This window comes from Pavona decussata, unplaced genomic scaffold, assembly GCF_977016875.1.
Source record: "Pavona decussata unplaced genomic scaffold, jaPavDecu1.1 SCAFFOLD_28, whole genome shotgun sequence".
Taxonomy (NCBI): Eukaryota; Metazoa; Cnidaria; class Anthozoa; order Scleractinia; family Agariciidae; genus Pavona; species Pavona decussata.
The window spans coordinates 2,531,057-2,555,000 of NW_028145451.1; the positions used below are offsets into that span (position 1 = coordinate 2,531,057).

At 37.4% G+C, this 23,944-nt stretch overlaps 2 protein-coding genes across 4 annotated transcripts in view; both read left to right on the forward strand.

The window, feature by feature from the left end:
- Window positions 1-465: 465 nt before the first annotated feature.
- Window positions 466-22,705, forward strand: LOC146485097 (uncharacterized). 3 transcript variants are annotated; one of them, XM_085104054.1, is made up of 9 exons: window positions 466-752; window positions 6,012-6,052; window positions 6,925-7,035; window positions 12,698-12,832; window positions 13,337-13,534; window positions 17,277-17,576; window positions 18,231-18,277; window positions 19,269-19,419; window positions 19,937-22,705. In XM_085104054.1, the coding sequence occupies exons 2-9, from the start codon at window positions 6,020-6,022 to the stop codon at window positions 20,153-20,155; spliced, it is 1,194 nt and encodes a 397-aa protein (XP_084960180.1). In that variant the 5' UTR covers window positions 466-752; window positions 6,012-6,019; the 3' UTR covers window positions 20,156-22,705. The 3 variants fall into 3 exon arrangements, with proteins under 3 accessions (XP_084960180.1, XP_084960181.1, XP_084960182.1); XM_085104055.1 differs by having other exon boundaries at window positions 17,280-17,576; XM_085104056.1 differs by lacking the exon at window positions 12,698-12,832.
- Window positions 22,706-23,646: 941 nt separating this feature from the next.
- Window positions 23,647-23,944, forward strand: part of LOC146485098 (uncharacterized) — a 12,274-nt gene continuing 11,976 nt past the window's right edge. The window contains exon 1 of the mRNA XM_085103728.1: window positions 23,647-23,941. Coding sequence (XP_084959854.1) covers window positions 23,893-23,941 — 49 coding nt within the window. The 5' untranslated portion in view covers window positions 23,647-23,892. The remainder of the gene's footprint in view (window positions 23,942-23,944) is intronic.

Below are 23,944 nucleotides of genomic sequence, written 5' to 3' on the forward strand. Positions count from 1 at the left end.
GCTATTTCCACCAGAATAGGATTCCAGTAGTTATGAACTCTGAATGTTTCAATGCCAGATTTTCGAGCCCGTGATCATACATTATAATTCAAAAGGTACGATTTCATAGAAGGACGACAGGATTGGTTTTGCAATTGAATTGTATGGAAGTGGTAATCAGTACAAGGAGCGTCACATGGAGCAGTTTGGGCTGTACCGGCTTTCGATCGATCGATCGCCGTGTAAAACCAACGTTTTGAGCGTTAAATTAGTCAGTCGATGTGCGGTAACGGTAATCGGAGAAAACTTATCGAATAAATTGCCGAATTAACCGATTTTCTGCCTTTTTGAAGCGAAAATTTGTCATTCCCTGAGATCCGCACAGCAGGAAGGTTTGTTTCAACTGAGCTCGAACCGACAACTCGCCCCAGCATGCTTTGCGGACCGTGTCCAACCACCACTGATTAGGGACTGGCAACTACTGTGTAACCACATTTGGCGCCATTTTGCAAACGTCGGCTGTTTTGGTTGAATTTGGTCGAGTTTTGAGACTTTTTCTTACGCTTCACGAATCCAAAGCGGAGATTTAAAGATAGTGGCTGGAAGAGATGATTCTGTGCTCGACATTGACTCAGGAAAAGGTGAAAATAATGGAGAATTTCGATTTGCTGACGAAGATGATTTTCCCCTACTGAAGACACAGACGAAGCAATTATGGACGATGTGGTTTGTGAATGAATACGAAAATACTTACATGTATATGTGACAGTGAGGTAAGAACTTTATTAAAATCCTGTTAAATAATACATGTTACCTTGTGGCTGTGTGAGCATTATATGAGCTTATATGAACATTTTCATCTGATTTATTCGGCCTTCTAAATTCTAATTTTGAATTTCAAATAGCAATTAAACAGGTAATCTGAGTTGCATTTCTCCAAAAATATAAGTCTTAATGCTTGCCTTGATATTTACCATCTTTCTCGGAGATTAATTAATATATTAGAGGTGACTGATTTTGCAAGAGAAATCAAAAGGTGATTTTTTTGTGCAGAGCTACACTGTAAGTGATTTCAAAGTACTATAAAATTTGCATAATTGTACAAAGTATGACTATACAATAACAATAACAATAACAATAACAATTATTTATTATTGAAGAAAACACTTAACAAATTGTTGCTCACAATTAGTCGGGTTATTTTGATGTGGGCAACATTTGTAAATGTTTACAACACTTAATAAGTAAATAAAAAAGAAATGATGATAACACTTTTAAAACACTTTTGTCACTGCCAGGAAAGATTAGATTTCCTAACCAAGTTTCAAAAGCTGCAATTCTTCACTTGTGAATTTTCATGTTGGCAAATTATATCCAGTTTTCGAAAGAAAAGGCTGCATGGCCTTTGCAGATTTAACAGTGAAAAGAGAAAGCCTTTAGGAAGATTCAACAGCTTAAATGTGTGACAGTTGCACTAACTCATGTAAATTCACAATCACAACAAAATAATTTATTTAGTGTTCAGACCATGTGAGGACTCTGAATACCAGGTTGATATAATTATCTAGTCACGTCTGACTTGGCTGTCCATGGTGAAATCTAATTTGGCATGTTTGATTGTAAATTTGTACCATTTTTGACTCATGAATGCAGGCATGTGCAAGAACGAGTTATTGCGATCTGGGGATTTTCACTTGGTCGGCGGGTTGTTAACTTTCATGAATGCACAGTAAATGAGTTATCATAATGTAGGGAAATTTTACTCGGACATTGGTCCGAAAATTTTCCAATTTTGAGATGTTGAAAACGGTGAATCAAAAGAGGAACTTCTAAGGAATGGTTAACAGCTTTAACAGGGGAAAATCATGCATTAGCGGCAAAGTCATTTTTCTTCGATTTGTGGTTTTATCAACCTGATGAGCAGGTGGATCTCAAATCAACTTTTAATCTGCGGACTTTGGTAACGTTCAAGTGCTTCTAGGAATATAACACACAAATAATATTATTACAGGTTCTAATGTGAGTTTGTACTGAAATACTATTCTAATAGACTGATTTTTCATTTTCCGAACAGTTCTTGCAAAATGTTTGAAAAACATGCTCTGATAAATTCGCTTCAAAATTGACTTCAAATCGCTTGCAAGGTGTCTCGCGGCGAAAATTATACACTTTTGCTCTTAGGGCTACAATGCATAACAAGTTAAGACCTATCTGAGTAAATTTTTGTTTATTAAGGAAAGCTTTTTGTATATTTCCTATTTTTATTGAGGAAACTTGGCAACTAGGAATAATGTTGTGTAAACAAGGGCAGCACTAAAAGCCAGAATCAGGAAAACAGTAACTGGAAAGGAAAATCTGGAATCTGGAATCGGAAACTACAATATGAAAATAAAACATTTACTGCTAGTGAAAAAGTGAATGTTTAGTTCAAAGAAACGTCCTTGTCAAATGTAAATTTGATATTTTTCGATAGGTGACACCAGAGAATAAAACTAATTAATTAAGTCATTATTTCCTGCCAATGAAAAGTAAGTGTTTCTCACGGGTTTAAAACTGATCGCCCATGAACTTAAGAAAACTAATTTCATAGTCTATAAGTCACCTCTATGTTTTGCTTTGTAACTCTATTAAGACTCTATCAAAACAAGTTGAAGCGGGATGTCCGGAAAATAGACGAAACAAAAGAGGCAGAAGATATGTATTCACGCAACTAACCACCTCTTAATTGGAAAGTCCGCCATCTGTGCGGTGTGAAGCAATTAATGTTGTCTCCGAGTCACCTCTATGTTGTCTCTCTCTGTCCCATAGGACATTGCTTCCTTTATAAAGAGTCCTTTCATATATGCCAACAAGTGATATGAGTTTTTTATTCTGTATTTTTTACCCCAAGTCATGTATTTCGCCATTAAATATTCCTAACCGTATTCATTATAGTTTCTGATTCTGGATTCCGGATTCCGGTTTCTGTTTTCTGGATTATGGCTTTTATAATTTTAGTGCTGCCCTGTAAACAAACACATGTCCTCGCAAGCAAATTCACCCAAGTTACGCGAGAATGGAATTTCATCTAACATTTTGAAACTTTTAGACCTTTACACGTATTTTGTTTAGTAAATTGTATTCATTGATTAGACATTCTAACTATTCTAGACTAACAGGATGCTGTTTCTTTACAACTTGCAAGTTGTGTAAATACTAATGTTTATTTATTACCAATATGCTAATTTGTTGAATTGCTGGACTAACAAGTACCGCGTTACCACTATCCTCTTCCGCATTCACGAGTTGGCTCACAGTTGATTTTTTATAGATCTATTCTTTGTGTTCCCCTTGGCCTAATCATAATTAATGTCCTTGATTAATTGAATAATGTGCTCTGTTCAGTCAAGCCCTCAACCTGGAAATGACTCACAGGCCCAGTCACTTGGAAGCATGCATGTGGGGCTTATTAAGAAGCATGCTGGTTGTCTTTTTCTTCTGCTATTCTCTACATGTATAAAGAAATGTGTTCTAAACAATCATCTTTACACACTCATATCTACATGTACTGCTGTGGTTTATATTGGCAGTTAACCCACTTGTCTCATTCAAAGATAAAGAAAAAAAAATGAAATTATTCTTATGATCACCTGTACTGGGTTTTTAACTAACTGCGAGCCAGTGAGGGATGCAAGCCGAGAAAACTTGTTTTATAAGTGTCATGAGTTGAGTTATCAGTCAGGTATTTTTTTATTTTACTTATTTATTTGACTTCGCCTTCAAACTTAAGACTATAAACAGAACATAACAACATGAAACAGAAAATAAACAATTACTGGGTTAAGGCAGGGTGACCACAACAGCTAGCGCCAATTACTGTGGGCCCAAAGCACTGAAAATAGCAATTAAGGTTAAGCACTCAATTGAACATGTAGGGTTAAGTGCTGACAACTTTGATTACGGTTAAGCACTCATTGTATTGATGGAGTTTAAAGCATTGACTGTAGTGATAAGCAGTAGCTAAAGATTAAAATAATAATGTATTTCTCTATATATGTAAGTTTAGGTTTGCCATTGCCTTGACCCACAGTTCACATGCCTCGTATATTTGTAAAACTCAACTGGACTTAAGTCTGGTATGTCCTTATGGGTACCTTCCTTTTCTTGTTTATGGCATCACCTTTAATAAAAGAGCAAGTGCTATCAGACCACAATAATTATTATGAGATTACATCACAAAGACAAATAATGCCTTTAAGAGATAAAGCTTTGTTTAGAAGAGTACAATCATGTAAGTGCATTTTGATCAAATGCTGTGGCAAAAAGACAGTCTTGGCAAGAGGATTGGTAGTAGGAAGAATTTATTGGCGGAAATTTCCAACCTCATTCGCAGGGTCTCTCCTCTTCACGTCCCAGGGAGTGAGAGAGGGGAGACCCTGGTTGGGGCTGGTCACGTGTCTCCCAGAGAAAAATTAGACCCAGGGAGGAGTCCTTCACTTGCTATTTTTTGTCAAGATTTATTGTCCACTCCGAAACAAGACTTCCGCTTTGCTGTGCGAAGCCCACGCGAAAACTCATTCAACTGGCTATGTTTTTCAGTAGTCTTCATTTTGCGAGCCATTGTAGCATTAATCTGAAAGCTTAATAAAGTTCGTTGTCTCGAAGCGCTGTACTTTGGAAAATCACTGTTTATACATGACTAAATTATCCGTGGACAAACAGCGCCTTCCCCTTCAATTCATGGAGTTGTAATCGTGGTTTATTCTAGCTTTGAATGTGCTGATGAAAGATCAGATCTGAAGAACTAAGGAAGGAAACTTGAAAGGAATCGGGCCTATGTCTAACTGTTCTGAAAGGACATTCTGCAGCAAATACGCTGCTAACAGAGCGTTTCTTTCTGGAAAATATTTTAGCATAAGCGCAGTCGTTCGGTATTTAGCGTCGTTGGTTTGTTTACGTCCCCTTTTCTCTCGGGACGTAAACAAACCAACGATGCAAAATACTAGAGACGCGAACGACCACGCACATGCTGAAAGATTTGCAAGAAAGAAATGCTCTGTTAGCAGGGTTGCAACAACAAACAATACACAGGAAATAGCACATAAGCAGAACACTTTCGGAAGGAGGATGTACGGTATAACAACATGTAGATGGTAAATATTTCACGGATCTTTTTAGTGAACAAAGAAGACACTTTTGAAATACTGTAATCGTTGTAAAACAATAACGAAATAACCTTTGTTCCAGTTGATGGTGTTAATTTAGTCTGCGACTACAATGGCTCCAAGATACATTTCCAGGCACGTTTGATTCTTTCCTGGCCGTCAAATGCGGCGCGGAGGATGACTCCTCGATGCACCGCTTGACCTTAACAATGCCTGACTTTCAGAGATCATGGACTTGACGACTCTAAAAGTAGATGTGGCAAAAATTCACTTTGTGGAAGTGCGTGGCCATAAAGCTCCTCGGCTACCACCAGAAGTAGTCGATTCCCTTTGCTGTAAAGATTTCGCCAATGACTTGTATCTCCAACTGCTTTACAATGTCGATAGCAGCTCACATTCACAGATTCCCTCGCTTTATATACCTTTTTAGGGGTTTCTGAATGACCACTTGACATGACCTTTGAAACACACGCGAATCGCAAGTTGACTTGACTGGGGCATGTTTTCCCATCTCCGGTACATTTAGTATAGGCAAACTGACACTCAACCACCCCTCTCTCCAGTCATTTATTTGTAATCTCCCAGATTCTGGGAGACACGTGACCAGCCCCAACCACGATCTCTCCTCTCTCGCTCCCTGGGACGTGAAGAGGAGAGGCCCTGGGAACGAGGTTGGGAAATTTCATGCCTTGGGAAAAATAAAGAGGTTTAGGAAAAAATGCTCAAAGCATATATTCAAGCTAATTATTGTTCTTGGATATTCAGACCTTAAAGTTTTGTGCCATTCTTACATGTACTATTAATAATTGTAATAGTTTACATGTACTTCAAATCAGTGTTTGATTTTAACTAGTCCAGTAGCTCATCTAATTAAATGTCTTTTTTCAGACTCCCAGATGGCTGTAAGGAGTATAGGACTTTCTAAACCAGTGAGTAGGATACATATTGGGCATGTATATACATGTACATACTTGTACTTTTGTCTAAAAACATTGACTACATTACTTGCAATCGGACGTTAAAATTTCGGTTGTTTAATTTTCGGACACTTTTTCCCTCATTTCGGACAATTTTTGGACAAACATTCCGGACACTGCGCTGAAACATGCCCAAAGTAAATTTACGACTAAAAAACATGAATTAGACTGAAATAAAATCTTTGAAAAGGATAGTTTTACTGTATCTTCAAGGTTTTACAGCCGGATACACCAACGAGAAAATAACACAAACCCAATCAAGCTTATGACTCAAGCAGTGTCTCAAATGCTTACCTTTCCAGTGATTAAAAGAACGACTGAGCAAAGCCGCCTAATCTGAATTCTAAACATATCATGTACATTGGCTTTGAATATGTGATGCTGTCGCCCAGAAAGTACTTTTAAAGTTTTATACTATACTGTAAAAATTTCGGACGCTTTAAATTTCGGACGCTTAAAAATTTCGGACGGTTTTATTTTCGGACACTTTTTTTGTCCGAAATTAAAATCGTCCGAAATTTTTTGCAAGTAATGTACTATCAAACTATTTCTGACAATGCACTTGGGTAACCTCAGCAAGCTTCATTGATAATATACTGCATAAATTACATGTATGTAAACTGCTGAAAATCCCGGCAGCTTTATAATAATATTAATACTAACAGTGAAGAGAACTTTAACTCAGTGTTTTTAATAACTGTATTTAATATTCATTAATTAGATCATGTGAAGTATTTGTGTTTGAAAATGTCTGAGGTTATTTCTTTGACCAATCGCAATACTGGCTGTAAGTATTGATATTTAATTTACATTATTATTACCAGGAGGAAATTCAAGTTCAGATTGCAGTTTTTGCATCAAGGGCAGTTGCTGGACAAGTGTGGTACCTGCAGATTGTGATAATGAGACATGATCAAGATGATGCTACCTTTAAGGTAATTTTGTGCTTCCTGTTGGACTCATGATTTGACTAATTGTCTTATAACCAGAGGATTGAAGAGTCAGTGGTCACATTTAGATTCAGTATTGTGTTGTCGTGTTGCTTCCTTTTCACTTCACATTTAGTTTTTCTCTTCCTTAGGGAAGAATACTTCAGTTGGTTTGCAGCTCAAAGTGTTTTGTTACCCCGACAATGTTCAGTTTTAAAACAGCTGGTCCTACATGTAGTTGTTCAAAGGGTGGATAATTTTATCCACTGGATAGTTCTGGCAGATACTGTAAAATGTGTGCAAGATTTTCATGATAGTCCTACATGTATAATTTGTGAATAGTCTTAGAGTAGAAGCATATGTCAAATTTAAGAATGGGATTGCGTGGAAAACTTTGCAAAAGAATTGGTTGGAGTATATTTGCTCTGCTGGATAGCAACTTATCCAGTGGATAAAGTTATCCGTTCTTTGAACAACTGGGGCCAGGGCAGTAAATCCTGTGTTTAAGACTAGCATGCCATCTATTGTGATTTAAAGCACAAAATATTGCATTCTTGACTCCTGAATTGGGGGGCCCACTAAACATTGTGTGGTTATTGTAAGTTATAAAGACGAATTTGTGGTTTAGGACTGCTGTTGGTGTGCAAGGTAATTAAGCTGAGAGGAAGTGTAAACTTGTATGGTATCCCCTGTTTTCGAATTGGTAGACTAATAAAGTTCTTTGAACAACTGGGGCCAGGGCTGTAAATCCTGTGCTTAAGACTAGCATGCCATCTATTGTGATTTAAAGCACAAGATATTGCATTCTTGACTCCTGAACAGGGTTTGAGCTAGGAATTGATCACTGGGGGACAATTTGTCCCCTTGGCTAAAATTTTGGGGGACATTTTTATTTTTAGGGGGACAGATAAATTAATTTTTATTCAACAGTTTTTTTACATTGATACAGGCAAGCCAACAAAAACTTTTTTTTTAGCTGATCCTTGTAATACAAGAACAGTGATCAACACAAACAAGAAAAGTTAAGTTATTAGTGTCAATACTTTTTTTTCTCGTCATATTTAAACAGAGGATCAATGACTATACTTTATACTTCAAAACATTTCACAGCAGAATCTCGTCTCGGCATCCCCTTGTAAACTTCAATTCCTTTCTTAATTACTGGTAGACGTACATGTACTAATTCTTCTGTTGGTTCTAGCCCGAACATCAAAGTCCCTAACCCTAGTTTGTCAATGTTAGACTTCAGAACAGTAGCAATAGCATCTTGCATACCTTCCACACTTTGATGAGAATGATAGGTAGCATTTCCTCCCACTCGAAGATTCTTAACACTTTCGAGGCCAACTTCATCCAGAAAATTGAGTAGTGAGTCATATTTGACTGTCATTATGTCCTCTTTGGCCAGCCAGTAGAGGGCTCTCATTGCTCTGAGGATGGCTTGCGATTGTTCTCTAAGAGCATGGCGCTGTGTGTTGCTGAATGTATCCCTCATAGCTTCTTCATTGACAGCATCCTCATGCTCTTAACAGTCTTTATGTCTTTGCAGAGTTGAGGTTCTAAAATTTGTACACCCTTCTGCCGATACAAAGGGGTTGTCTTCTTAGATTTCCGACAAAAATAGCAGAACATCGCCTCCTTTTCATAGTGCAACCATGTGTGGTCTCGCAACCAACTTTTCTGGAAAGTTCGTGATTTTCTCGGTTTCCTTTGATCCTCATCCGATTCTTCCTGATTAAATCACTGTTCTTCTTCCGTATCATTTTTCTGATTCAGTCTGGCTTCGATTTGTAGCGAAAAAGCTTTCTATTGTGAAATGTGACTCGAGAATGAACTTTGAAGGAACAACGTGCGGTAAAATATACTTTCCACATTCTGTTTAACTTGCAATCTCTGGGATCCCTTCGTGTCTGCTTCCGTTCGAGTTTTTTCCCTTAATTTTGAAGGAGACAAATTGTCCCCTTGGCCGTTTTTTTTAAGGGACAATTTCAATTGCAGTGTGGGATTGGCGCAATGGCGCGGCCCGGCTCAAACCCTGCCTGAATTGGGGGGCCACTAAACATTGTGTGCCCTTACGAAAATAGTGCCTATTTTATATCGATTTTATATGTATTTTTTAAGCTATTTTTTTCCTATTTTTTTGTATTTTTTCTCTATTTTTAAGACTATTTTAAAGTTATTTTTTTTACCTATTTTAAACCTATTATTTTGAAACAAAAAATAGTAAAAAAATAGTCCAACAAGCAAGTCATAACTACCTAAAAGATAGCTTTAAAATAGCTTTAAAATAGCTTTAAAATAGAGAAAAATGTGTATGCAATTTCAAATGTTGAATAGAAAATAGGCTTAAAATAGACATAAAACAGGGTTAAAATAGAAGAAAAAACTTGGAAAATAGGATTTAAATAGGTTTAAAATAGACATAAAACAGGGATAAAATAGGAAAAAAAATTGGAAAATAGGATATAAATAGGTTTAAAATAGACATAAAACAGGGATAAAATACAAAAAAATAGGGCATAAATATCTTTAAAATAGGTTTAAAATAGGGCAATAAAATAGCTATAAAATAGGTTGAAAGTAGGTGACAGTTCAAACATTACATATCTAGATCCTCAGCCTAGATTTTCCAAAGGTGGTGTGTTTTAGTGGTAGTATTTGTCAATATTACATGTCATGAATTTAATGATCAATAATTATATTCCTCATCTACCTACATATGTATATCTGGATGGTTAATAACATGAATTGCACACTCTATAAATTTGTGATTCACACCGTATACCACAGCCAGCTTGAGCTACAAACGTTATAAGTAACAGCAAGACAATTTCACAATGAACTTCTCGGGAAAGAAACATTCAGAACATGGCTTTGTCTAGAATTGTGTTAAGGTTTAAGGGGAAGTGCTAATAAGAAAGATGATTGGATTGATAAAAAAGATTGCAACTTTGCCATTTTCAACTGTGATATCAAGCAATGACCAATACTGCATTAGGCAAGTTAAAAAAAATTTATTTAGTAATAATTGTTCCTGAGTTGTAGCAGCAGAACTCATGATTCATAACAAAATTGAATCAGTTACTATTAATAATCATAGCTTGGTAAAGTGCGTTTGATCTCCAGTGAAATTATAGTTTTTATTGTACTGATTATCCAGAAAATCGACTCGCGGGACTTCACTTAGCCAGCCGGATTTGAAGCTCTTGCATGAAATCAAGGCAAGTGGTCAGCCAGTCCAAGATGGCAACTAAACCCAAATCACAGAGCGTCTACTTGTAGAAAGATTTAGAAGCGACATGAAAAGTTCTCCTAACGTCAAATGCAATAACAGAGTCTGACAGTCATAAATGACTTAGCTTATATTTATTAGGATTTGGTGACTTGACTCTGAAGCTGCAGTCTTGAGTATTGGCCTTCACAGTCTGTAATAAAACAGAAAATTGTGCACTTTAAGTGAGTTTGTCTTATTGATCAGGGCTGTCAGTATGATTTTTGACACATATTGCAGTGAGCTTTTCCCCCATAACAATGACGAGTAAATTAAAAATATGAGGGTATACAGAATTTAACTCATGGTGCTACAAAAGTATAGTGTATGATTGTGCATGTAAAAAATAATAAACTTATACATGTACATGTACTCCATGCACGAAGTTAATCATGCAACTTGAATCAAAATCAAGATTAGGCCAACGAGTCTTGAGCTTATACCAAGACATGATATTAATCTGGCTACAAAGTATTCCTTAAAAACGTTTGTGAAGGCTATAAATATTATGGAAAATCCAGTTCAGATTTGGCTTTGCAGTGTCAGAATGTCACAGATTCTAAAGTATGTGGCATGATTAGAGGTTGGAGGAATGTATAGTTTGTGATTGTAATGTGAATCTCAACTGTTATTGAAGCCAGTTATGGTTTATTCTTTTCAGAGGACCAATATATTAAAAATAAATAAGGAATGTCTACCTCAACAATCTAGAATTTGGAGCAGTAAAATTTCAAGAAGCACATCTACTCATTCCAAGCACACTATATTTATTTATAAAATCACACATTTTCATGCAGTTTCTCATCAAAATTACTAACTAAATCAAAGCATACCTCTTTCTTTAAGTAGTCATCCACATTATGCTGCTTGAAGACATCATTTTTAGCTTAACAGAAGTAAAAAACCAGGGGAAAGATGCCTGTAAACTTGAACCCCGCTTAAAATCTAAAATGAAACGGTTTTTCTGCGAGCCTGCAGTGGCATGGCTGCTGACCAAAATAGCTTTGGTTCATGCCCAGTCTTCCCAGTCTGACTGAAATCCAAGATGGCTGCCATTGTTGCTGTGCAGTAACTCCATTGTTCTTTTGCCCGTTGCAAAAAGCTAGCTAGCATTGTACTTGAACGATTTACGATTCAAAACTTGCTGATCTTTTTGGCATTAAATGACCTCGAGATTAATTGAAGGTAATAGTGGTTTTCACAAATGCATTTTCAGTGTCTTAATAATTATTATAGTTGCCCATTTATGTATGCATGGTTCAGAAAACTTACAAGAGAGAAGCTCAGAGAATTATGAATTCCAGTGTATAGTGGAAGTTCTGCTTTGTGTGAGTACAAAACAGCTGCCTCAAAATTACATTTTTACATACATTGTAAGCCAAGTTTGAATTGCTGAATAAAATAGGAATAAAATGTGATAGGTTAACCATGCATAGGAAAAAAAACAGTATTAAAATAGACTATTTTATACATATTTTGCAATGGAATAGAATCTACCTCCAAAAATAGGAATAAAATAGTGTTTTAAATCTATTTTGTCATTTGTTCAAGGTTGTCATGGATAAAATAGGATTATGATGGCCTATTTTTTTCATATTTTCCAAAGGAACTGGCCATAGTCAATCCTATGTGCAGAAAAATAGAAATAAAACAGTCTAATTTATTACTATTTTACTGAGCAACAGTGATGTTTCAAATTAAAATAGGATTAAAATAGCCTGTTGAACAAGCTATTTTTCAGCTTGTTATGAAAAAATAGAAATAAAATACACCACCTGGTTCAATCTTGCTTTAAAATAGGTTTAAAATAGAAGTAAAACTCAAATAAAATAGATGGTCTATTTTCCTTATCAGGTAAAATAGAAATAAAATATAATTAAGTGTGAATAAAATAGCATAAAAATAGGTGTGATAGGATTAAAATAGCCATAAAATAGAAATAAAATAGGACTGTTTTTGCAAGGGTGGTTATTGTAAGTTTTAAAGAAGAATTTGTGGTTGAGGACTGCTGTTGATGTTTCAAGCTAATAAGCTGATAGGAAGTATAAACGTGTATGGTAACCCCTGTTTTCGAATTGGTAGACTAATTAATAAAGTGCTTTTATTGATGAAAATTTAAGTTCTATCCATGGCCGTGGAACAATTCTTTTAGTGCGTTTTAGTCATTCTTTTAAAAATCTCTGATCAATGGGCACATACAGGACTTCACTTTTACAACATGGTAGGAAATCAAGGCAATTAATTAACAAACTGTGTAAAATTTTACAGACTATATGTCTCATGAAGTATAGAATCTTGAAGTTAAAACTATGAAATTGGTTAGAAGGAAAAGAAAATTTCGAGAGTGGGAGACTTCAATACATTAATTTGACCTGATATTCTGGTCATTTTTTATAGACTGTGAAGGATCGAGAAATTGCCAGCAAGTATCACTTGTTACAGACTTTCCCATTGAGTTTCTTCTCAGACATTGCCATCTCACTGAAACATCAATGCCCTGAACATTTTAAACTTACGACTGAAAATTACCAAGTGAGTTAAATAGAATTGTGTATGTAGTCACATGTACTAACTTATATTGTTATTATTTTTAGCTTTTTGTATCATTTCTAACGTTGGTGTGATGTCTAATGACCTGACGGACAAAACTGAATGTAATTGTAAACTAATGTAAATTTGCTGCAGGGTGTACAGTCAAAATATTGCATCACACAGTCATACTCTTTAGAGTTATGTTGCACCTGAGGGTGTTGGCCAGGAATGAAACAATCTTTGCCTGATGGTCACCGTGGTCAAATACTCAGCAACAGAAAATGTAGAAAATTACTTGAAGAAAAAAATTCAGCTTGCTTTTGCCCTTTCACTCTACTCTGAAGCATATAAGCCACAGCAGCCCACTGACGGTTCGTTTCTGCAACCAAGACTCTTGTGGGAAACAACAACAATGATGTTTATTAACAAATAACAGCTGGTGATAGGTAGATTTTGACTGATTTTCAAAATTAGTTACTGTATTTCCTACATTTCTATCAACAGGAGGTTGACTATACCATCATTCAAAATCTCTTGCATGGTTTTTGGTTTGTGATTGAGTTCCATTTGGAACACTTGGGCAGTGAAGCCGACCAGTTTGTGGGTAATGTCTGTGTGGAACCCAAAAATTTCCCTTTGGATGTAGAATGTCCAATAAACAAGAAATTCAATCTTGGCATCTCAGAAGAGTTTGAGTTGAAGGTAAGTTATTGGTAAAAGTGATTGATGAGTGATGTGAATGGCTGTATATCATCTTAGAGGTGTAGGGCCATAGTGTTTAGTGTGTTGGTCAGTGGTTCAAGGCTGAGCATCTGCTGATCTGAAGTCTTCTAAGACCAGAAACTGAATTTTGGAAAAATTGAAATCCAGAGGTCCCTGGTTTAAAGTCCTGCTCTGGATGTTAGCTGGAGTTGTTCCTCAGTAGCTCCAAGTTTAACTCATTCGCCAGGCTTGTAAATAACCAGCTGATGGACCTGCCTCCTTCCAGTTGGGATTTGTTGATCATGTTATTGTTCAATTAAATTTAGATCATTATTTCTTTGTGAACGTTTAATGCTCAGCCTCACTGGAGCACTTGTGCTATAATCGCAATCTGCTACCCAGAGTCCTCAGGCTTTTTGGTCAGCAGGTGGGCACCAGGAGAGACTCTGGGGACATCGAAAAAAATTCAAATTTATTGATGGTCTTTTTTCCTTAACGGTTTCCATTGTTTTACCGTAGAAATCCTGCGGTAATAAAATTCGATGTCCCCAGAGTCTCTCCTGGTGACTAACTGCTTGCCAAAGAGCCTGAGGACTCTGGGTACGATGATTGCTATAATCACTGCTGAGGGTAATTAATACAGTTTATTACTGTTGTTGTTGTTGTTGTTGTTATTATTATTATTGTTATTATTATTATTATTTTAACAGCACTATTTTACACTGCTAAAAAGAAAAAGAAGAATTAAAACCAAACATTTTCGATTGATCAAGCTATCTTCAGGGTAAAAAGACTGTCCGCTACATGCACATTTTACAGTATGTGCTTCAGGTGATTCCTGATGGGAACAGTTTAGCTATCGTAAGAATGGACTTGTTTGTTCACACTGGGGCTCCAATTTGTTGGATCATTAAGCCTTCAATTATTCTGCGCTTGTGAAAAGATTTTGCCCTACAAAGGATTCACTAACTAAATGAATGGGTGGGATTCTCACGTACATGTAGAACTGGAGTTGGTGGTTTCAAATCTTGGTGTAAGCACCAACAAGGGTCTTTAACCCATTTCAGTCTTACAGTACATGTAGTACTGTTTTCTTTGCCATTTTTGTATGTGTGATGTACCATTTGAAGGGCTGGGAGCATAACCGACTTATGTCGAATTTCAGCCCGTTTTTCGATGTAGCTCGGATTTGTGCAAACTTTTGCATGTGAACCGCAATTCGATTGAAAACCATTGTCCAGTATTTTTTCACGCCGCTTTGTGTTTCGTATTAATGCCATTGAGAAATTTTACCATCTTGTAAAGATATATCGGTAACATTATAGACACTGGATGACCAAAAGGACAATGCACTGAGGATTAAATACTTGTATTCAATATACACTCGTTGTCTTTGAAACACGGCACACGAAAGCGGTGTTTTTCGTGGGAGCAACGAAAAGAATGCTGTCACGCTTTTATTTGATTCTGTTACAAACTACTACGTACGTGACAGGAATGTCCGAAATGTAAACAGTTACATCCTCCAAGAGAAAATGTGTCCATTTCCTGGCGTAAAATCCAGCTTTGTCCCATTTGTCGACATATCACTCTTCATAACGCAAAATACTATCATCCTACACGATTAACAGGAAGACATGTAGCCATTTCAACGATTAACAACGATTAACAACGATTAACGGCAGTTCTATTAAAAGGTAAAGACTATCTATTCTTTTTTACCAGCAGTCGGTGTTAACCGTTGAAAATCTATGTTAATCGTACTTTTATTGAATCATTGCTTTGAAATTGTCAAGTTAATCGTTACATACCGAATTTCAAGCCTGGCAAACTACAACTAAGGCTTGCAAAACACCTTGCACATGGCGGGATTTGTCTCTGATGCTCCCGCGGGATTTGATAATCGAATTGAAAAATTCATCACGGCACAGTCATCACTACCAAGGAGGGATTCTTTGGACAACATTTCCACCAGTTCCTGTGAACTGCATTCCTCAATTTCATAACTTTTCAAAAGATCCATAGATGTCGGTGCGTTTACAAACTTCACCAAACAAAAGCGAAACCAACTAGCCAGTACGATACGCAAGTTGTTTATCCCGACTGCCTTGATCTATTTTGGGCTTGTTACAACCCGCAAAAGCAAACCATGATATCATCTCAAACGTTACTTATAGAAACAACAACTGGTGCGACTAAACACGGCTCGTGGACAGTGGAAACTTTTAGCCTACCGATAATTTGGAAAACGAGTCTGATGTGGACAAAACCTATCAAAAATTTGCCTTCCAAGCGCGTTCACTTGTAGACAAGCAAACTATCAAATACCCCTCCCCCTCCCCCGGACTCAATGTTGTCTTTTGGGTCACGAACAGTTTCCAGGCAAGCATCACTGCCCACATCAACATTGCATAAGGGGGAGGGGGGGAGGGAGAAGTACCTGTTGTAGAATTATGAAGGGAGAAACAGTAAGTGAGTGGTTTTTTGGCTGTCTGTGTTCGGTTCTCGATGCATAGGGGGAGGGGGTGTGAGGGAGATTAGTAAGCAAGTGGTTTTTGTTCTGTTCGTGTTTGGTTTTCTCAAGGAGTTTTGTCCACGATTGTAAAACCGCGAAATGTTTTCCAAACCAGGGAGAGCCAAAATTCGGACAAATCCATGCGAAATCGAAAGCCGCGCTAAAATTCGACATAAGTCGGTTATGCCCTCAGACCTTCATTTAAAAGGTCTTCATGAGTGAAATTTGTTTCTCATGTCAAGATAACTGAAGGAAGTCAGGTCTTTGACAGAAATACATGTAGTTCCAAACGTCAAAATGAAAAATTACAAAATTTCACTGATCATTTCATGGGATAGATCTACCCCCAAATTGTAGCTTAATTTGCAGTTTTTAATGCATAGAAAGTTCTGTCCAGGAGATATTGTCAGAGTCTGTAAGTGCATCAAATTGAAACATTTGAAAAATTGTAGAAGCGGTAAACCACATCATAGATACCAGGGGGTACTATTTTTTTCTTTAACCCTTTCCCGCCCAAAAGTGCCATATGGCACAAGACGCAATAATGAGCACAACATTTGGTCAATTTGTGTGAAATTTGCACAACCAAAAGATCTTGGAAAGATCTACAAATTGAAGGCATAAAATCATGCCCCCCTCCTATATGAGACTTTATTTACCACCCCACAAACTTTTGGATTTTCTTTTCCTTTGTACGTCCAGCTGATATCTGACAACAAGCAATTGACTGAGAGCTGTACATTAAGCTATAGTTTAGGGGGATACCCAGTATATACAACGAATAGGGAAATTTTCAATGTTTTTCTTCTTTCGTTTTGGAGTTTTCTCACTCTAATATGTGACCTCCTTCATCTCTGTTGGTGTGATTTATAGCACACCCCCAGAAAATACCTTTTAAATGGTATATGACATGTGGTCTCCCATCTCTCCATAGTTAGCAATTTAGAAAAATTTGACATTTCCCTCGGGCAGGAAAGGCTAGTGGGTTACCGGCAGGAGAGGGTTAACCCTATAAGTTGTTTGTCATGCCAACCGCAGGGGATGCGTCCCCCATCATGCCAAACAATGTGGTCGTGTTTTTGTTTTGTCTGCTTATTTATTGAACGTGGAATGGTGATATTGATGGTTGTTATCCCTTTGACACTAAGCCAATTAAAACCCTGTAATTACATTATCCAATGATCCAGTTTTTAATAATGATTATTATACAATGTGGTATTTCCTTAGCAGACTGATTCATCATCTCCTCGGAGCTGTGACCCTGCTAACTGGGATCCCCTTGAGTCTGGTATGCCCAGCAGGAAGGACACCACACTGTCCAGTGCAAGCAGTGGGGTCAGCAGTGGCTCCCCACTCAGCCACTCTCCTGCTGCCAGCCGATCATCAAACTCCAGTTTGTCACCTAGGCAACAGTCCCCTGTGGAGTGGCAATATGGTGTCATCTGGGGAAACTTTGTAGATGGCAACAATGCTCTGCCCCCACCCCCAAACACTGCACCAATATGGGGACCTTACCATGTAAACGAGGTACATGTAGGCTTGTTTGTAGAAAATTAGTCCTTAAGAAGCGCCTTGGTGGCTAAATAGAGCTTTTACAGTGCATAACATAATAACATTGACATTGCTGAAACAGATGTTATTTTCTGGTTTGTAAAACTCAAATCACTTGAACTGATGACCCAAAATCCCAGAAAATGGCATCTTCGCAAAGTGTTAAATTTAAAAATTTCCCTTAGTGCGGATGTGTGGGGAGGGTGTTTTGAGACATCCCTATGGGCTAGCACATTAATCTTTTAGTGCTCAAAACTGGTGGTTGTTTTGTTTCTAGATCTGCACCTCCTGATCAACATACTACATTGCTGATTATGGCTGCCAGTTGCACTTTCTTATGGAGAATTTATCACTGCTTTTTTGAGCCCAAACAAATATTACCAGTTTTCCTTGTTGTTAACCCATTAGTATAACATGCCATGTATGGCTATTTTAGTCCTTAGCATGACCAAGTTTGACTGTACACACCTGTATGTGTTTTAACTTCATCAATAAGACATAATGGCCTTTGCTTTGTTTTTGACTGATTGTCAATTACTTCTGAGTTATCGCCTTAACTACAAAATGAAATTCAGTAAACCTGTAGTGAAGCAATCAAGTAATATTTTATGATTGTTTGCCTCCATTTAGGTTTGCAAGCTCTGGCCACCATATGTTGACTTGGATGACTTTTCCAGGTAGGAAAAAGGTCCTCTTAGTAGTATGGCAGTATTATTGTGTGATTCCAAAAAAACACTTAAATTAGATGGGTGGTTATTGTGTCATGTGGTACATGTACCATTCATTCCTCTTCAATGCTTCCTTGAATTCTTGTGTATTCCAGCCGTTTCATCTCGCAACATTAGGGACCTTCACATCAGAGTAAGAGTACGAGATTGAGTACAAGTATGACTTTCAAATTTCAGACTAATCACATTCCCCAGAACTGTTACTAATTCCGGTAGTTCACCAGCACATAAGGAGGTCCAAGAAACAAGATTAATGGGACATATGGTTATTTGAACCACACAAACTAGATTTCAAAAGTCGTAGGTGTAGTAAAATCGGAAGGTCCCTATTCTCTATCAGGAGAAAGTGACCAGAATTTCTTCTGCAGTGTGCAATACGCATTTTAGGGTTAATTTGATTTGAAGATGTACATGTTCACATTAGCTTGTACATGTATAGAACAGAAATGCTTAGGCCTTTTTCTCTCATTGAGGTTGTTTGAAAAATCCTTCAATTTGGGTGAATTTGCTGAATATCACAAATCGAACATTTCATGCTAGTCAGTACTGCTCAGCACTTTATAGTTTTGTCCACAGAAACTACCTTGAAGCATATAACACAAAGTGCTCAATAGCAAAAACTTTACAACAGCAAAAGTTACCCTCTTCAAGTTAACTGCAGTAGCTCATATAGGATTTCAGGGGAAATGCTGAGAGTGGCTATTCTGTCCATTGTTTCCTGATCTAATTGGAATCTGAAAACGTTGGTCTTTATGAAGGGTGGAAAACCCTAGGAGCAAGGGAAACAACTAGCAACAAACTCAACCCACATATGGTGTTAACTCTGGGAATCAAACCCGAGCCACACTGGTGGAAGGCGAGTGTTCTCACCATTGGGCCATCCATGTCCCCCCTTTATGTTACCTGCAAAAGGTGCTAAGTGCTTGTTTATATTTGTTAGGAAAGAAGGCCAAATAAATAAAAATGAGCAGTATGCTCAGACTCTTCAGGAGTTGGAGCGTGGAAGCCCCCCAGATGCAATACTTGGTAGTGAGCTGTTACAGACACGTGAGACTGGAGACCAAGGGAATGAGCAGAGCTGGTTGGCACAGGTAAGATGGTTGACTGCTACATGTTCAAAAACTGCTTGTTTTATGCTGCATTTTCCGGTGGTGAAAACATCAATTTAAAATGTCAGAGTGGTGTTTCTAGTCTGCTATGTCTTCATCCCTATCTGAACAACTATTGATACACTTTAGTACTGCTTGATTCAAATGAATAGTCATGATCATAAGGGCTTCCTCCAGGGTATCAAAAGTTAGAAGCATTGTGTACAGCATAATGAAAAGGGTCTCAGGACACTCTTGCTCAGTAGCTTTCATCTCAGTCACAGTGGTTACACTTCAGGGACTCATCCACAAACTCAAAAGTTAGAACCACCGTGTACAGGTTGATAAACATCAATGTTAGTTTTTGATCTCACTGCCCGCGTTGGTTTTGACGATTTTCAGTACGGTTTGACAGTTGACTGTCTGCTTCGAGTCTTGATTCGCGACTCGATCCTGCATTCGCATGCGATTCTCGACTCTATCCTTTATACTCGATACTCATGCGATCCATTTCTTACAGGACGCCTCCCATCACGGCCTTACTATTGACAGCCTCGAGAGCGAAGCTGAGAAAAAGAAGAAAACGAAGGAGGAACACAGGCGGCTGCTTCAGGAGCGTAGAAGCCTCCTGCAGCAGCAGGATAGGGAAAAACAGGAAAGAGATGATCGCAAACTTGCCGAGGAACTGGCCTACAATGACCTCAAGGCCGCGCGCCAGGCTGCCGGGTTATTTTCCTGACCCCAGGTGCATTATGAAGCCATACCCCAGTGTGATCTCCCGGGGGCCCCCATGAGGCAGGGGGGCTTCAGTAGCCAGGCCGGAAGTGACATCTCTGGAGAGCTCGATGCATTCAGCGGGCTAAGCAGCTTCCGTGGGTCTTGTGGGTCCCCATTGGCTAATAATGATGAGGTCATCGATGCATCAAAGATAACATCAGGCAATGGGGACATCCGGGTGCAGGAGTAAAGTGATGACACCACTGTTCATTAAGCAGTCTTTTGTGTAACTGATTATTGGTCAAAGCGTGTTTCTGTGTCCCATAGGCTAGATCAGGGAATCCAACCGAGTGGTTAAGTACGGGGTTTTTTGTTTTAGGCGTTTTATCGCTTTCTTTTTTTATTTTTATCGTGTGTTTGATTAGGGCCAGTCTGACTGGATGTGTTTGACTTTCGTGTTGCAATTTTTTTAAAAATTTCATTTTCAGTGTCGGCCAGTGGTTTAGGCTTTCAATGAAAAATCCGTTCAGGTGTTTCAGGAAAATGAACGCTTCGGTCTAAATTTAATCTTTTGAGAAGGATCGTGTGAAATTTTTTCTCTTTGTAGGCTGCGATAAAAAAAAAAAAAAGAAAAAAGAAAAAAAAAATCAGCCTTTTGGCTTCTCACGTCAAGGGAAACATGCCCTAGCGTTGTATTGAGTTCATGTTTAAGATGTGACACGGCTAGGTCATCAGGTGTGCACGTGATCAATATTAAATGGAGTGACAAGCATCAGAACAAAAAACAAAACGTTACATGACGCTCCATCGAGTCTTAATTTCTAAAAAATTATGTTTGATGTGAATCAATTTGACAAGTTTTTTGGCTATTGGCTGTTGAAATGTTAGCCATTTGTGGATTCTCTTAATAGAGTTTTACAAATTCGGGGGAAAAAAGTCAGTGAAAATGGAAATCATTTGTCATTTTTTATTTTTGTGATGTGAGTTTTTCTCCTTGAAAGCCTCGCAGGTGCAAAAGTAGGAATTTGTTGTTCGAAGTCGTATACAGTGAAAGCATATTTGCTGTAGTGTTGAAAAAGTTAAGATATAAATTTTTGACGAAAGTTTTTCAAACGTTTTGTCGTTGAAGAATTTACTGGCCTCCAATCGAATTTGTGGTTTAGTCACTGTAACACAGTGTAACAGTAGTATGGCGTCTTCGTGCTTAGTTCTTCATTTGTTTGTCACGCAATGCTTCAGAAGCGTTTCGTGACAAAGGAAAGAACCTCGCGAAGGAGACCAGCAGTAGTATTCAATTTTGTAGGCGAAATATTTATGACTCTTAACTGACTTAAGGCATTCCTTTGTTCTTTCAAGAATTATTAGCAATCCCGTGACTAACGTGGTTTTATATATATCGTGATAAAATTGTTGTGATTTGACCACTTGACAATATTTCGTGTCGTATTTAAGAATGGATGTGTTTGGTTTTTTTAGATTGAATTGGAATATTAAGCGAACAAGGCTGTAAAATAGAATTGTGAAGTTATATTTTTGGCTAGGTCAGCGATAAACTCAAACAATGCTTAGTTGTGTTAAATGTAATTATGGTGATTTAATCAAGTTATTTGCATTGCATTTTCGTTAGGAACGTTATTCAAGGTTGTCCAATTTTTGGCTTTGCTTTACGATATTATCGCTTTGTTTTTTTTTTTTTTTTTTTTTTTGATGTTTTTGTATTCGTGTTTGTCACTGTTTCAAGTAAATTCAATGTTTGTTTGTTGTTGTTTGTTTTTTTTTTTCGGTGAAATTTAATTTTGTTAGAAATAGGTTTTTAGCTTTATTCAATAGTTTACAAGAAAACATAATTTTTACTCAGGGTATATGGCAGCAACTCCTTGTCGAAAAGACCAATTATTTTGTATTTCTACGTGGAATACCATTGGTTTCTATTGGAGCATTTAGGCCAGAACAATCTTCCATCTAAAAATTAAGTGACCCGCAATGCTCAAATGTGTGTTCATATTTCATCATCAGCAGTTTGAATTTTTTTTAATCTTTAAGAAAAATATCTGAGTGCTGGCGTATATAAATGTCTCCGCTCTTTTCTGTGTGCATGAAGGGAACGGGTTTTTTTTAATTCTAAAAGGCGATTTATCAGCGATATTTAGCCGATAAAAATATGTGTAAAATATTACAATCTACAGAGGTGAATAGATCGAGAAATTTTGGCGCCAAAAAAAGACTTGGCGCCACATGCCACTTTCCGCGGCATTCTGTATTTGGGCAACTCGTCATTTGCTTTTCGGCGTTGGCTTTCATTTATCCGCAGGGAAGAGTGAGTGGTTGTTGTTTTGCAAGACAAGTCAATCTACGAGTGCGTTTGTCCCAATGAATGATTGAAAGCCAAACGACCTTGAAGCAGTGGATCTGTTGCGTGATTATATCCTTGATTTTAGTGCGTTAGATAATGAAGACGACTGGAAATAGCACACTGAAAAAAAAAAAAAAACGAAAACTCACGTTGTCATATCAGTATATTTTATTGTACAATAATTTGTATCTTGTAACTCCCAGTAAGAGGTCAATAAAAATTGTAAATAAATTGTATCACTGTTTGAACAATTCTGTGATTTTTTTGTCGCTTATCCCCCGGACTATAGGTGATAGGCAGGTTCAAAGTCATTAGACCTAGAGGGGTTTGAATGTTCATCGATTCGTATCTCCACATTTCTCCTGGTTTCCCCGATCTAATCAACACTGCCAGAACAGTCCTCTTTTTAGACCACATGTGATCTGTGAATGTTTTTGTCTTTAAGGTTGAGGACGATGAAAATGTCTTTGAAACCCGTGTTATTGTATAATAGTTTTGCTTCACTTCCTTTTTGGTTTGGTTTTAATCTTTTAACTTTGTAGCCTTGTAAAATAGTTTTGTAATAAGGAAGTGGATATTATTATTATTATTATTATTATTATTATTATTATTATTATTATTACTGTTACTATTATTATTATTATTATTATTATTATTATTATTATTATTATTATTATTAATGATGTATTGTTCAAGAAAGTGAAACAGACATACATGTACTCGCAAAAAAAAAAAAGAAATTCGAGTGCTCCTATCAGGAGTCAAACCCAAGGCCTTTCAATTACTAGTTCGGATGCTCTACAACTGACGTACAGGAGATTTGTTTTGTTTTTATTTTTCATTCATTTTATTTTATTTACCACACGTTCGACTTACCGCAATACCGCAAACCCCAATGTCCCCCTCCGATCGACTTGCGCGAATTTCACTGCAGTTGCACGGTGAAGAAATCATTGGTCTGACTCTTGTCAGATGTGACTCCTCTGCCTTTCTGCGCCCTATGCACCAATTTTACAAACTAATCACCATATCTGCTAATTGTACATGCATTTCCGGTCAGCGAAAGTTTTCTATTGTTTTGCGATAAGCCGCTGCCTGTTTGAATTTGGTAATTATAACTATCATGAAATGGAAATGCGGGCTCATACATAAGTCACAGGAACCGCGATCTTGGAGTTAAATTTCATCACAGTTTAGCGGGAACGAGACGAATAAGCGCGCCCTTTCGAAATAGTGATCGATCATGCCATGAAAAGAAAACCGTAAGATGCACAACACCAGGAAAAAAAGGAGAGGATTTCTAAGGTCTGCAAACAAAGGGATACCAGAGAAATGCGAAGACAATTTTTAAAAGAGAGAGGGACGCATTCTTCTGCTAAGGAATTGGCGCGTGTTTATTATGTGAAATGGAAGGCATTGCATCGAGACAAATAAAGGGCCATGGACAGAACCAAGGTA

Bases quoted from the DNA above. Each gene is read 5' to 3' on its own strand.
- LOC146485097 (XM_085104054.1), top strand. From the start codon at position 6,020: ATGGCTGTAAGGAGTATAGGACTTTCTAAACCA. The intron at 17,577-18,230 runs GTACATGTAGGC...GCCTCCATTTAG, and splicing joins GACCTTACCATGTAAACGAG to GTTTGCAAGCTCTGGCCACC. The intron at 19,420-19,936 runs GTAAGATGGTTG...CATTTCTTACAG, and splicing joins AGCAGAGCTGGTTGGCACAG to GACGCCTCCCATCACGGCCT.